The sequence below is a fragment of the Python bivittatus genome, unplaced genomic scaffold (assembly GCF_059951505.1).
Source record: "Python bivittatus isolate LINGU-HERP-01145 unplaced genomic scaffold, Pbiv_v1 ctg000610_np1212, whole genome shotgun sequence".
In the NCBI taxonomy this organism is placed as follows: domain Eukaryota; kingdom Metazoa; phylum Chordata; class Lepidosauria; order Squamata; family Pythonidae; genus Python; species Python bivittatus.
In genome coordinates this window covers 40,225,103-40,240,462 of record NW_028277088.1, presented here as the reverse complement: position 1 = coordinate 40,240,462, position 15,360 = coordinate 40,225,103, and the positions used below count along the sequence as shown (strand labels likewise).

Here is a 15,360-nt window from a genome sequence, read left to right as displayed (position 1 = left end):
GCTAAATGAAACTTATTCTGGATGCATGGCAGTCTGGTTTTAGGGTTGATTTCAGCACAGAAGCCGCTTTGGTTGCCCTGGTAGATGACCTTTTTTGAGAGAGGCAGGAAGTGCCACCCTGTTGATCCTTTTCATCTCTCCCTGGCTTTCAGTATGATGGCTCAGAGCTGGGGATTGGAGGCACATTCCTACCTGTAGGGCTGTTCCTAAAAAATACTGCTGGGGGACTTTTGTTCAGCCCCATGACAGTTGTGCTGCAGGGTACCACAGGGGACAGTCTCATCCCCAGTGTTGCTTAATAATGATTTGAAACTGAGTGAGATGTTATTGCAGATGTTAAAATTTATTTTATTTATTTAACAAGAGCAACTCCTGGTGGTTTACAATATAATAGACATAAACATAAAATACTCCCAGAATATACAGTTATAAACTAGAGAACTAATAACTATAGAAACATAGGAAGAAAGGCAACAGTAAAAAGTATAAGAGTAGACATAGGTACCAATCTCAGTCTAATCACACCAATTCTCAAAAGCCATATGAAAAACTTCTGTTTTAAAGCTTTACAAAATGATTCCAGGGTAGGTGCCAACTGAACCTCTGGGGGAAGTCAATCTCATCCTACTCTGTTTTGCTTTTTCATCTGAATCAGGAAAGGTATTAGATTAGTGCTTACAGTGGAGAGGTGATGATGGACAGGATAAGGACAAAACGCTGAGATTAAATCCCAGGAAGATGGGAACTCTGACTGGGCAATTTACAAATCAGAATTAGCCTTCAATCCAGTGCTGGATGGGGTGGCAGCCCCATTACAGGACCAAATACAGCATCTGGGGATCCTCCTGGATGCTAAATGAGGACTGGAGGTACTAGTGACTTAAAGATCAGGATTATTTATATGCAGCTTCAACTGGTAAGGCGATTTCAGTATTTCTGGATGAAGATACCCTAAGTATTACATGTTGTTTAACCTCCTGATTAAATTATTGTAATGCATTCTATGTGGGGCTGTCTTTGAAGACTGTGGTGATAATAGCTGGTTGAACATGCTGCAGCCAGGGAAGTATATAGGCTCAGAAGACAGGCCTCTGCCATATGAGCCCTGAATTGACTGCCAAAAGTGATACCAGGCCCTTGTACTTGTCTATAAAGCCCTGAATGACTGTAGACCTAAGTATTTGAGGGTTTGCCTCACATAGCACTGACCACACCACAGTGTGAGATCTGCTGGGGAGAACCTGATGACACTCCCACCTGTGTAAAAAGTTGTTGTGGCATGTGTCTGTTGGTGGGTCATAGCAGTACTAGACCTTTGGCATGAACTTCCAATGGACCTGAGGCAGGTCTTTCAATCTGGATGTTTGGAAAGCAGGTAAAGACCCACCTATTGACTTTGGCATTTTCAGAAACTTGAGTGGCCCCCTTAAAGTTGATTTTAAATATTTTTAAAATTTTAATAATGTTTTAATATTTTAATGTGTTAATTGTAGATATTTTAATGACTTTTTAATTGTGATTTCATTGATATAGGGTACCCCGAGTGCCATGAGGTGGTAATTTAGGGTATGATGATAGGAAACTAGTGAGATAACACACAGCTATCCTAGGATATTCACTTAAAACAAAACAAAACAAACAAACAAACAATAAAAAAAACCCTTTGTTTCTGTTGTACAACCAAAACACTGGACTGTAGCCATACAATCTCAATATTTTCCAAGCATTCCAGTAGGCCTATTAGGAATGCAAAGAGGTTTTATGCAAGTTTAAGGACTAAACTTTTGGTTTAGAATAAACAGAAGTTTTATTTTGGAACAAACAGAAAAAGGGTGATTAGAATGTTGATTTTGGAAAGCTATAAGCGGACTAAGGGCCAAATGGATTTGAAATAAGATTTTGAAATTAATTACAAGAATCCTTCCTATGGGTTGTTTAAAATTCTATTAAAATATATGAAGATTTTGAAACTAAGTTTAAGAAATCTTCCCGAGGGAGTATATTGTGGATTAAGGGAAAAAAATGATAAGATGGGATTTTGAAGGTTGGACACTAGAAGGAACTAGAAAGAACTAAAGATTATAATTAAACGAGAGGAGACCCACTAATACAGAATGGAGCAAAATATTCTAACTTTGGAAGAATTCAAGGATATTTGGGGACAATGCAGTCAGAAGTTACTTTTAAGATTGTCTGCTATCATAAAAATGAATTTAAAAGAGGTGATAGAAGAGGACAAGATAGACTAAGACTGTTTCAAATGTGGATCTAAAAATGACACATTACAAGAATGATATGGAAAAAGATGTTACACTGGATTTACAAATGAAACTGGCTGATGTCTTAATAATTAAAAGGGACATACAAATAACAAACTAGAAGAGTGACTTGGATAACTTTCTTATCTTAGATTTACAAAAGAGATGTGTTAAACCTACAAAGGAGTTTTTGAGACAAGACAAAGAAAAAATGAAAAGAAATAAACTTTTGGGATACTGTTTAAAGGGATTAAAGATCAAGATACTTAAAAGCAAAGGGAAGAAATATAAAGTTGGTTTATTTGATCAAGGTTAAAACATATGTTGTTGTTTCTGGTAGCTCTTAATGGATTTTTCTTGACTAGGACTGAATGACCAGGTCTTAAAGATTTGTTTATAGATAAGAGATAAGATATGGGAAGAAGAGACCTTTTGTTATATTTTCAGAGAAAGTGATAAGTTACTGTGTGGAAAGGAAAGGAAAGGAATATAAAGTTGGTTATTTGAATAGGGTTAAAATATACTGTATATGTTATTTCTGGTAACTTTTAATGGACTTTTGCTGATTAGGAATGAATGATGAGGCTTTAAAATTTGTTTATAGATAAGAGATGAGATCTGGGAAGAAGAGATCTTATGTTGTAGTATCAGAGAAGGTGATAAGTTACTGAAATTGTTTGTACTTGTTTTGATGAAGGGGGAAGTCATTCCTTTATCTCTTTTCTTTTTTCTTTACTATTTTTTTCTTTTTCAATTTTTTTCTCTGCACTTTTTGTTTTTTCCTTTTATACTTTTTCTTAGTTTGTATTAGTTTTTTATCTTTGTATCTGTAATAATTATTATAAAAAAGGAGAAAGGATGTGCTATTGGATGTATTGCAGCCACTTGTGGTTTTTTGCTTCTGTGCTCTTGTAATTGCACTTCTACCTGCTGTAAATAGCAACGCTGGCTGTGTGCTATTGCACTGTCAACTTCTGCTTAGTTTACTTTTCTCTTCTCCTGCATAAGTGATAGTTCAAGGAAGTGTTTACATCATATCTTCCCAGGCTGATGTTCTCTAGATGTGCTGGACTATAACTTCTGTATTTCTCAGCCAGCATGGTTTTTGGGAGCTGAGAATTGTAACAGCTGTAACCCAACAAAACTGGAAGACACATCCATGGGGAAGGCTGCTTCATGGACTCTATTTTGTTGCTTTGCTTTTATGCTTGGGAAGAAAAGTGCCCTATAAATGTAAGGTATATATGAAACAGTGTGCAGAGAACAAGTAGGATAGGCTGTAAAGGCAAACTAAAGTAGCATCCAAAGGAGGAACATGCTAGATCCAGTTCACAGCAGTATTAGCTCAATTTATACTGAGCTCTCAGATCTTCTAAAAAAACTTCCAGAACACTTTTATCTATACAGTGTAGTTATTAGGTGGTTTAGCTGCTATCCAGCTCTCTCTGCAGATAAACTCTCCACTTCAAACTGGTTTCTGGCAATGATCATCATGACTTTCATTCTGAGGATCAGTATCTGGAGAAGAAACAAAACAAGGTGTCATTTATGCCATTAGTGAGAGAACAAGCAATCAAAAACCTCAAAGTTTTGCAAAATATGACATTTTACAAGGAAGCATTACATAAAGCCTAGCAGCACTGATTTCTGGGGGACTACACCTCTTGCTGCAAACAGTACTACTTTTAGCAAACAAGAACTGGGCGATCAGTCAAATGTTGTTCATACATGATGAATGGGAGCATCTCTCTTTAGTTCTTTTCCAGTTAATGGAAGCTGTAACAGAGATGGATTTAAAAGAGTATGTCCTAAATGTTAGCGTAAGGCTGTCTTTGAACTTTAATTACAAGTCTCCTAGCATATCAGAACTATTGTCTCTTCTTGTTCTGCACTTACTGATAATTGTAGCACAGACCGGTGATCCTATCCTGACTCATGTAGCTGGGATTAATGATGTAATTTCATGGCTGGGGATACAAAGATTTACTTTTAATACAGTGGTTGCTTATTGGAACATTGATTGGAGTGCTATGTTAGATAAAGGGGAGATTTTTGTAGCAAGAGATTGAGCAAAATCCAAAAGTTCGCTTTTAGAAACTTTCAAAGTTATCAGTTTTTTAAAAGGCCTATCTTAAGGCCAATTAAGACACTCTTTTAAATGCCCAATAATATAATGGTTCTATCAATACAGAACAAACATCTGGTGCTCCGGCCCCAGCCCCCACCACCTCAATAAAGGGACTTGTGATTTTGGCATGCATACCCATTGAATTCTGCATAGCAATAATACTCTGGTACATCAGCAAGCTGGATAGATAACACAAACATCTGAGGAAAGTCACAAAGCACTTGAAAAACAGAGTGGCATTTGAATGATAAGATACCACTTGATATTGTATCACTGCTAAAGCTAAGCAAGTGTTTTTGTGTGTGTTCATATTGCAAATTAGAACCCCAGTGCTTCCATTTGTTCTTGTAAGCAGGACTTGACTCAACGTATTTTGCTCTCTGAGGTAGAGCCGAGAATGGCATTTACTGACTTAAAGCAAAGTACATAGCATGGAAAGCTAACTGAGAATCCCGTTGTTTTCTGTCTATCAGTGTTTACCACTGATAATCCCATCAAGGTGGAAGAAATCCTTTTAATACTTTTATGCATATTACCTTTTCCTTCAGTTTGTGTCATGCGCAAGGCCCATTTTTCTTCTAGGCCCAAAATAGAGTTGTGCACTGTGGCAGAACCCAAACATATTTACTCAGAAGTAAGCCCCACTGTATTTAGAGTGGGATTTACCTTGGTTATGCAGCTCTTTGAAGGGGCACTTCCCTTTGATAGTGAACTGTGAAAGGGATGGCTGAAACACTTCAATTCACTGGGTAGTAATGGCATCAAATCAACATTCCTTGTTGAGACAGATCAGCCCCACCTTGACCTTGGGACAACAGTCCTCCTAAAAGCAATTAGCTGCAACTAGACAGCACCTCATCATAGGGATCCCTGCAAGCCTAAGGTTTATAGCAAGGGGACTGCAACTAGAAATCATACCAAGCTTTGAATGTAAACAGCTATATGCAAAAATCTGTGTTTCAGTGTTCCCTGGAACATTTTGTTTTACTCCCCAGGTGCATTGGTGTAGCCATTCCATGTGTGGTTTGTCTCTTTTCCAGAAATGAATATTCTGGAACATAAAAAGTTTTATAATGTACCAGATACTGAAATCATTAACTGCGTTCCAGATTCAGTCAGTTCTCACAGAACACTGGGAAATGTTGGAAAGTTCCAGGACTTGAAAATAACATTTTGAACATTCCGGATTTTAAACTGCCCCAGCCTGTCCTCCTTTTATGGAGTAGGGCAGAAATCAGAGTGACATTCAGTGCAAACAGGAACAATTTAGCAATAATTCACCATCAACAAGTACTCAGGATGTTTCTGTGATTTGTATCATGTATTATACTGTAAAAACACAAATGTGTAATGAATGTGCTTATGAATTAAAAAAAAAGGATGATTATTTTTCAATATTTATTTATTACATTTATATCCCACTTTTTCATGCCAATGTATATGGGCTCATCCTTCAGTTTGGTCTAGTGATTAAGGCACTAGGCTAGAAAGCAGGAGGCTGTGAGTTCTAGTTCTGCACTAGGCATGAAAGCTGGCTGGGTGACTTTGGGCCAGTCACTCTCTCTCAGCCCAACTCACCTCACAGGGTTGTTGTTGTGGGGAAAATAGAAGGAGGAAGGAGTATTAGGTATGTTTGCTGCCTTGAGTTATTTATAAAAATAATAAAAGCGGGATTAAAAAAAAAGAGCAATAATAAGAGCAATTTTATTTTCACATGAATGGCCTTCTGATACAGGCTGTTGTGAGACAAAGGTACTAGTCTAAAAGTGAGCTCAGTATTTGAGTGGCGACTTGAACTAGGGTTTCCTTAGTCCCAATCCAGCAGTCCAACAACTAAATCACAGTGCCTTTCCATTGTATGTGTCAGGAACATTAATCTGCCATAAAGGAACTAGCTTTCCATGAGAAGTAAATTGAACTCAGTACAGTAACTAAAGGTTTATGATGTGACCCCAAAGTATTCATCTGTGGAGGAAGTTGCATCTCTGCAAGTAACTTCCATTTTATTCTTAATTAGTGAGACTTCATCTAGAATATTTTGTCTAGTTCCACATAGTACATTAAAGAGGATATCAGAGGGTAATTAAGTTAATTGGCAGAGTGGAAAAAAGTTGAATAATGAAAGGTTAAAGGAACTGAATATATTTAGTGGAAAAAGTAGAAGTGAAGAAGGGGAACAAGATAGCACTCTTCTGTCACACAGAGGATGACAAATATTTGTCCTCTGGTGCCTCAGTCAATGACTTTGAAACACTAATAATAGAACAGTTAAAATTAAACGCATTGTCCAATGTCAAACAGCAGGAAATGTTTAATTGATGAATTGATGGGGTTTAAATCCTACTTTTCTGCCAACAAAATAATAAAGAAAATACATTTGGGTTTTTAAAAAAGTCACAGATGGCTAAGCATATCTCTCTAAGAAAGGAGTTCTGCTGGCTAGGGGATACTGTACAGTAGTGTCTTTTCTACTGCTTGCTTTACTGAAACTTCTAGAGCAACTAACTCCAGTGAATCTACAAGAACTATAGCACATACAGGCTGACCAAGATAATCAAATAATAATACAAGGTCACAGGCATGCTTTTTCAATCACTGATAATAATCCAATGCACTACATCTCTCTCTGCCAAGATACAGACCCTATTGTATTTACGAATCTAGGTGCTGTGGTAGATAACATATGCAAGTGGGCTAATGTCTGTCATTACAAACAGAAACGCTTGGGGTGCCTATACATCAACTACTAGCTGACTGTCTATTTTGGGAATAGGTACTACAGTGGTAACACAAGAATTTCAGTTGAGTCTCCAACCACATCAGACACAACTTCTTTCTGCATCTGTGTTCCAAGCCAGCAACAGCTTCTCACCCAGTCATGAACCCAAAGTTCTAGTACACCTCTTTTCACAATATATGAGTCCAACATACCTTACTTATTACTGTATTTTGCAGTTATAATATCACTCAAATGGGAATATTTTCTCCAGTGTAAGTTTTTAATTACATTTCTGTTGGCTTTAGTGTAGCATCTCTGACATGTTGCTTTAATTTGTGCTGTGACATAATTAATATTCCAAAACCAGTGCCCAATTCTACAGATGTGGTTTTGTCATTCATTTCTAGGGTGAGACATATTACTGATCTCATTTCTATAGCTGGTGAACCAAGCTATTTTGGGCTATGAATAGGCAGGGTTTAGAACTGGCCACTCAACACTAGACCACATCCTTGTACTATGACATCTAATTGAGAAATTTAGTAGAAGATCTTGAGTTTCTCTCTATGTGGCATTTCCTGACTTCGAGTCAGCATTTGACTCAATCTGAAGACCTCTCCTATGGGAAAAACTAAGGGGATTGAACCATGAGCCTATTGCTCCTAAACCAGAATTTGTATCAAATTCTAGGATCAGAGTAAGATTTGATCCACAAGGTCTAATTTCAGACCCAATCTCTGTACATAGCGGAGTCAGACAGAGAAGCGTTCCCTCTCTGTTCAACTTATACATCATTCATTAGCAAAAAAACTCTCAAATCCAAATTTCCATCTGTCTAGAATAGCAGATATGGATGTTCCACTTCTGCTTTATGCAGATGATGCAGCTATAATCTCAAGGATCCCAATTGGCCTTAGATGCACACTCAAAACCACTACAGTGAAAATCACATTGTCCTAAACTTCCAAAAGAATGGTCTTCGCTGAAACATTCAGGAAGCTTTGTTAAGGGCAGGAAATTGAGCAGTGAGGGTTTTCAAATATTTAAGTGTTGCCTTTCAAGACTCAGGGTCATGAAATGCACTCATCAATGTGGTGGTTCCATGGGCTCAAAAAAAGCTCTTTAGCCATCCTAAGATTCTCCCATACAAAGGGTGGAGGATATATCCCTGCAGCTCTCAAATTATTCACAGCAAAACCCCTGGCTCAGCTGCTGTATGATTCCCAGCTAGGCCCCTACCTAAATTACACACAGATGGAAACTGTACAAACCAAGTTTATAAGAGCAGTGTTCCAAGCCCCAAAATGCATATCTAATGTAATTTTGAGATTAGAAACTGGTCAGATGAGGATTGAGGTTAGAGCATGGTTATTAATCTTTAATTACTGGTTGAAATGCTAATATTTTCCAGCTGGGCTGATTCCATCCCTTCTCTCTCACAAATTTGAGTCCTCTTGGATTTGAGCAATACACAAAAAACTTCTATCATGTGGCCTTTCCCTTGATTCCCTATATTTTCTTGATTTCCCTCAGGCTAGGAGAATTATTAAAGAAAGGCTTTTAGACATAGAATTCCAGAATGAAAGAGGACTCAGCCCAAATTCTATCCAAATTCAGTTCAACCATGTCAGGTGGAAACCAACCAACTATATCAACTCATTCATCTCTGCAGCCCAACAAAGGTTCTTCTTCTTCAGAGCCAGATATAATAGTCTACCCTCAGTGTTTTTATATGGGAGATTTAATAAAACCCCCATGATTAGCCGAACCTGTTCTTGTGGTTATGGCATGGTTGAATCTATTCTCCATGTGCTGCTGCACTACTTTTACAATGATATCTGAAGAAGACTCATCTTCCCTCCCACTACATGCACCAAATTATTCTGAGGAATTTCATGTTAATTTCTTCTTATCAGACAAGGGAAGTTTTATCACTCTTAATGTAGCAAAGTTCTGTATAGCTGCTGTGAATGTGCACCAACTACCACACATGATTAACATCCTTATACCTGATCCACTTATCTTCTGTTATGTAGGAATTAAATACTGGCTTCCATTACTCGAATATCTTATTTAATAATTACTTTGGACTATTATAATTTGTAGTACAGGTAGTCCCCAGTTTAAGAACGAGTTCCATTCCCAAGGTCTGTCCTTAAGTCGAATTTGTATGTAAGCTGGAACAGTATTATTGTATAGTACTGTATAAGTAGTATTGTGTAATGAACTCAACCCATTGTGTATTTAACTTGAATCACTGGGTATTTAACTCAAATTTTGCTACAAAACCCTCCGTTCTTAACTATGGGTCATCTGTAACCTGGGTGTTCTTAACCCGGGGACTATATGTACATTCATACAAACATTTACCTTTTCATCTTTTGATGGTTATGGATATGGAGATGTTTCTTAGCTATATTTAGTTTATATATATTCTGTTTTATCTGGTCCTTGCCCAAAATAAATATTATCTATCTATCTGAGAGCCAGTTTGGTGTAGTGGTTAAGGCATCAGGCTAGAAACCAGGAGACTGTGAGTTCTAGTCCTGCCTTAGGTACAAATCCAGCTGGGTGACCTTGGGCCAGTCACTTTCTCTCAGCCCTAGGAAGCAGGCAATGGCAAACCACTTCTGATATTTTGCTAAGGAAACTTGAGGGTGTAGTCTAGGCAGTCACCAGGAGTCAACCCTGACTTGAAGGCATAAAAAAAAAAATCTAATTTCATTTTATGCTCTAGATTTCCAGGTGAGCTAGCCCTGTTTCATTTTCATTATCAAATTCTTTATATATGACATGCACCACTGCACTTTTTTTTTAAAATAGTGGCTTGGTTGTTTAAATTTAGCAGATGGTTTGCTTTTTCCTAAACAACACAGTCTCTGAATATGTCTCACTGTATTGCATTTTCTGCAGGTTTTGCCTCGAACTCTTCACTGCGGTGGTGCACAGACCTCTACCACAATGATAGCACAGTTTGTATTGACCTATTATTGTCAGTATACATAGTATTACAAGCTTATTTATATTTGCTGTCACTCTTATCTGCAACTCTGTAGTATTTCTACCAGCAGTTTCCATGAAGGTAGCAATCTGAAATGCTATCTTAAGTGTTAAATCTGTCTGTGTTAAAAGCCTTTTTTTTAATGTTTTCTTTCAGAATTCCAGAGATCAGCCAATCTTTCAATGCATCACTTAATACTTTGCCAAATGTGCAATGTTTAGAATATTTTTAAAGTTCATCTGGATATGCTGCAGTAGTCTCTCTCTCTCTCTTGTTTTTGTTTATGAAACCTAAAATGCTCTGTAATCAATAAATACCTTGGTGCAAAATGTTCCTGCATGATTTTTACTAGTTCTACAATGCTAAATTATGAAGGTTTTTGTGGGGCTAAATTTCTTAATCAGCTGTATGTTTGGGCTCCAATAACACTCAGTAAAATTGGCACCTCTTTTTCAGCAACTATCTCAAAAATGAATCAAGTCTCTCTGTATATAATATCCAGTCAAACATATGAATCTTCCAGTAAAATTACTCATGTCTCTCTCCTTCCCTTTATCTTTACTAACTGTTCAGTTGTTCATTTGTTTGGCCGCCGCCTCCTCCTCCTCCTCCTTTCATTTCCACTCTCCAGAGATAAGGCAAGGCTTGAGAGGCTTTTTTTTTTTTAAATAATCCCACCCTTTCTTGCCACTGTTGTCCCTTTTCTACTGCTTGAACAGTACAGTCAGGAGTAAGTTTTTCTGCTGCTTGCTTTACTGAAACTTCTAGAAGAACCAACTCCGGTGAGTCTGAAGAAATACAACATATACAGGGAATCCAAGGTAGTCAACTAAGAATATAAGATCACTGGCTTGTGATAACAATCCAATACAATGTGGACATAACTGAAAAGGACCTGTTTTTATTGACTACCAGTCTTACTGAATCTAGTACTGATCATGTGCTACACAGTTCTGTTGAGTAGGAGAAAATGCTGTAAAGGCTCTTGTCTCTTACTTAATTCAATGGTAGGTCAGTAAGTGCTCCAAAGGTAATCTTAATTATGACCCAGTTCAAACTCATACAAGAATACCATTAACCGCCTGGATAAAAATCAACCCATACACCAAACCTGGCCTGTTTAGATTATTATACATCCAGTATTTCCCATATAAGTCCAGTTTTTACACAGTATACCTCATCCAGCTGGGAATCTGAAAACAACTAAAATGTCCAGGATTGCTCATTTATTTCTACAAAGAATGGAGCAGCCTTTAAGCCCCTTGAGCCTTCTCACCTTCTTTAATCTTTTTCTTTTCTGTTTCCACAGGTCATACTTCTGTTTTTTCCTCCATCTCTCAGTTCTCTCATGTACCCACTCTTTTCTACTTTTCCTTCCCATCTCTTTGGTCTGTCCTTTTACTTCTATGCCCAACCATAATGTTCTTTCCCAACTCTATTCACTTTGCTGTCTGCCCACCTGTTTTCCTGCCACTTTCCTTACCATTATTTCTCATCTACTTCCATTACAAAGATTTCCCATGATTCCGACTCTCTATTTCCTATCATTTAATCCATTATATGCCCACAAGAAGACCCATCCTCTTAATTCACAGCTACTAAATCCCATATCACGAAGACCTATTATAATTAGAGTTTCTTTCAAAAAAGTAGTATTGTTGGCCAAATGAGACCAAAATGGAACATAAAATGTTGGCAAAAGAAATACAGACAGTAAATGGGTTTGTGACTATAGGAATACTCAAAGTATCACAAATAGAATGCTTTTTGAGTTTCCTACAACATTTGAGGAGATGGAGAAAAAAGAAGCACAGACTTACAGGAAAAAAAGTCTCTGCTAAGACTTGGGAAATAGAAAAAAGTGCACTACTTTAAAAAAAAAATTAAAATTATCAAGAAAATAATAGAACCTGTCAAGTGCATAAATTTCTTTCAAATTATTCAGGTTCTGCATTTTCATCTCCTATTACAATCAAGATTTAGCAACTCCATAATGCCATTAAATTCTGTATCTTCTTGTTGATAGCAAATAAATGTTGAGCCTACTATTATTTTTATGAGTACTAACTGTATCATAGTATCTCTAGGAAAGGAATAAAATAATATTTTAAAAGAAATGATAAAGAAACAGAAAATTCCATTTTCATTCAGATATCCTAGAGAGAGAACACCCCAGTTTCCCAGCCCCTGTGTGATTTGGTTTCTCACAGCATATAAGTAAACCTTTGCTAATATATGTATAACCATTAAGCACTATAACCATTTCCTTTAATGGTATGGCCAAATGCTATATGGCTTTTTATGCTTTTTTTGTTTTGCTTCAACAGATTTATACATTATCTCTCTGAATGATTAATGTTGTTCCTTGTAATCCAGCTTGTTAAAATGTCCATATTATTCACTCAAGGATTTTAGCAGGTTTTATCCATTTCATTTCATTATGTGGAAGAAGACACCAAGAAGGGACAGTGGAGAAATAATCAGGATAGAATCAGGACAATGCTTGTTGTTTATATTGTACTGATAAAATACAAAAAAATCCAGTAAATGTTTAACAACATTCAAGTAGGATGAGTAAGACAGTGTGCAAATGACTGTAAATAAGAGATAGGCAGAAAGAGAAAATCAGCAGTCAGAAAATGACTAAAGATACAAACATTTTTGTACATCTCTCATTTCCAGGGTTCCTCCTTGGAAAATAGCATTTACCAGACAGTTATTGGGGGTAGGGCTTGTACTAGCACTTAATGCCAACAGTACAACCCTGCCACAATCTGCTGAAAAGTTACTTCAACATAGCATGGACAGAAGGGCTGAATCTAGTGTGGTCCATTATTTTTCATCAGAGAAGCCTATATAAATTAGCCTAATCTGGAAAAAAGTTTCACCAAAGTTATTGAATTTTTAAGAAAGGGCTGTTTAATGAAGTGTTAGCAGCAATAAAATAAAGGAAACACTTAGGGAAAGATGCATAGAAAAAAAGTTGATAGGATAAGATAGGATGAAGTTGAATAAAATATAAATTATAAAGCTTGGGGGACTCTCTAATAATAATTTTTTTCTTTCCAATCCGTGAGCCAAACTAATCCTATGTGAGATGTACAATTAAACAGCTGCCATAAAAAGATGATTTGATACACAGCAAATAAAGGAGAAAATATTAATCTTTTGTCATTGTATGGTATCAGTGAATCTACCCTCTGTCGATGACAAATTGGGAGAGATTTTGATTTGTAATGAGGCAAAGTGACAGGAATTATAATCCCCTTTCCATTAATCTGATCCAGATTGACCTGGCATTGTGACTGTTTTCTAAAAAAGACACCCAGATATGTTAAATGCAATGCACATTTAATGTTTCATCTAGGTTATCCTGTTCCCCCAGTTTCCAACCAAATCAAGATTTATTGGAGTTTTCCCTTTTGCCTAAGGGTAAGATTTTGTGGCTCAATTCGACTCTGTCTCTTCACTAAGTTTGAATGGAGTTGCATTCACTGTGGCTGAAGTATAACTTTTTTGATCTCCTGGCTTATTTCTCTGGAGGCCACATCCAGGCTGCAAAAGTAGGTAGGTGCAGCCTTTGGTAAATAACCGGGGGGATATTTATTCACAGTGTACAAACAGTTCATGTTTATCTACTTTTAGTGTTATATTTTGATGTGTGGCTGGTTATTACTGTTTCTCTCAGCAGTAGATACAAATGCTTTTTTTGAAAAAACAAAACCCTCAGAATACAATAAATGGAATTATTAAAATAAACAGAACAAGAACATGATTGTTTCCCTATCAGCAAGAACATGAGCTATCCATATAACATTATAATGTACTTTATAACGGCACTTGTTGACTTGCTGCCAAAACATATCACATATCTAAAGCTCTCCACTGTCCCAACTGGTGAAGGAAAACACTTTTTTTCCTGCTTGTTGCTATGTTCATTGGCAGACACACACTTGATCCAGAAAGCCATGCTCACAGCATTCTGGAAACACCTGCCAGCAGACTGTTGTGAAATGTTGTTTAAACAAATGTAACTGCCAACTTTCCAGTACTATCAATTCCACTGAGCCAAAAGCAAGGATTTTTTTAAAGCTAGACATGATGGATAATAGGAATTGGGCCAATGGGGATGAGGCACAGAACAGGTTTCAGAGCTTGCTTAGAATCACCCTCAGAAAGAAGATCATCTCACGGAGAGGTGTCATTGTAATGGATATAACAACGCATTGTGTCTCTGGGAGCTCAAGTAATACTTAAACTTATTTTTTAGTGTGCTCCAAAGCCCTTCCATTTGTGCTGTGGAATTTCGGATTCCCACCAGCTGAAGGAGAAAAACACATAAAAAGGATAGTGTAAGCTTGAAAAACAGAAAAAAACAGGATAATCCTGGTCCCATCTGCATGCATTATGCAATCCTACCAACTATCATTGTCCTGCCCGTTGCAGGTTTTAGTACCTTAAAGTAAAGAAAAAGTTCTTTTAATTTAATAAGGCTGTAAAAGCCCTTTACACAACCCATAGTATCTTGGTATCTCAATTCATCTTTAAAAAAAGAGAATTCAAGAAAAAGTACATTTAGAACTAATTTGAATATGCACCATAATGGGATTGTCTTCATGTGCTTCAAAATGATATTTAGGCAAACAGATGTTTGATATAACAGAATGATAAAGTTCAGCACTTTTGAAGATCCATAAACTATTCTCCAGTCTATACTTGAAAGTTAATATCTACTAAAGGAAATACACATAAAATTGCATTATAATGATGAGGCTGATAATGATGAGGATAAGAAGAGAATACTTGAAAAGATCCAAAGGGAATGGATGCAAGAAAGCATTCTTTGGGTTTTCCAGTCCTGGCAAAACTGGTGGTATTCTGTATACTTTGAAACTGTAGTAATCGTTCCTGGCTTACCTTCATTTTTATTCTAAGCCTATTATATTGCCCATTATTGAGTTCTATTGGTGATTTTGATGAAAAATAAGATGAGCCCTGACTTGATTTGAATTTGAATTGATTTTATTTGGATTGGAGGTTGAGATTCAAAGAGGGCATGATTTGATTTGAGTGTGATTTGAGATTTGATGAGGACTCATTTCAGTTCAAGGTGGTTTGAGACTCAAGATTCAAAAAAATGATTGGGCAGGTCATAATGGAAAGCTTGACCTCCTCTAGGCAGGACTCAAAAGAATGAACACTGGCTTGCTCTTGTGGGGTGGTGTAGATTTGATGACACTGATCACTGGGGTGT

At 36.9% G+C, this 15,360-nt stretch overlaps 1 protein-coding gene and 1 long non-coding RNA gene across 22 annotated transcripts in view; one reads left to right on the top strand and one right to left on the bottom strand.

Moving 5' to 3' along the window:
- Positions 1 to 15,360, top strand: part of LOC103057326 (uncharacterized) — a 142,573-nt gene that overhangs the window by 5,950 nt on the left and 121,263 nt on the right. For 10 of the 21 annotated variants that reach the window (XR_015797921.1, XR_015797930.1, XR_015797931.1 and 7 more), the window contains one exon: positions 10,019 to 10,097. The exons of 2 other annotated variants lie outside the window; for them this stretch is intronic. Coding sequence is in view for 6 of the 19 variants with exons in the window: in XM_088150841.1 (XP_088006967.1) it covers positions 10,019 to 10,097 (79 nt within the window). In the remaining 13 variants the exon portion in view is untranslated. Of the gene's footprint in view, positions 1 to 10,018; positions 10,438 to 15,360 lie in introns of those variants that run through there. 9 more of the 21 variants (XR_015797932.1, XR_015797929.1, XR_015797923.1 and 6 more) reach the window with 3 other exon arrangements.
- Positions 3,651 to 15,360, bottom strand: part of LOC148214603 (uncharacterized) — a 39,515-nt gene continuing 27,805 nt past the window's right edge. Inside the window, exon 3 of the long non-coding RNA XR_015797934.1 lies at positions 3,651 to 3,776. This is a non-coding gene — a long non-coding RNA (uncharacterized LOC148214603). The remainder of the gene's footprint in view (positions 3,777 to 15,360) is intronic.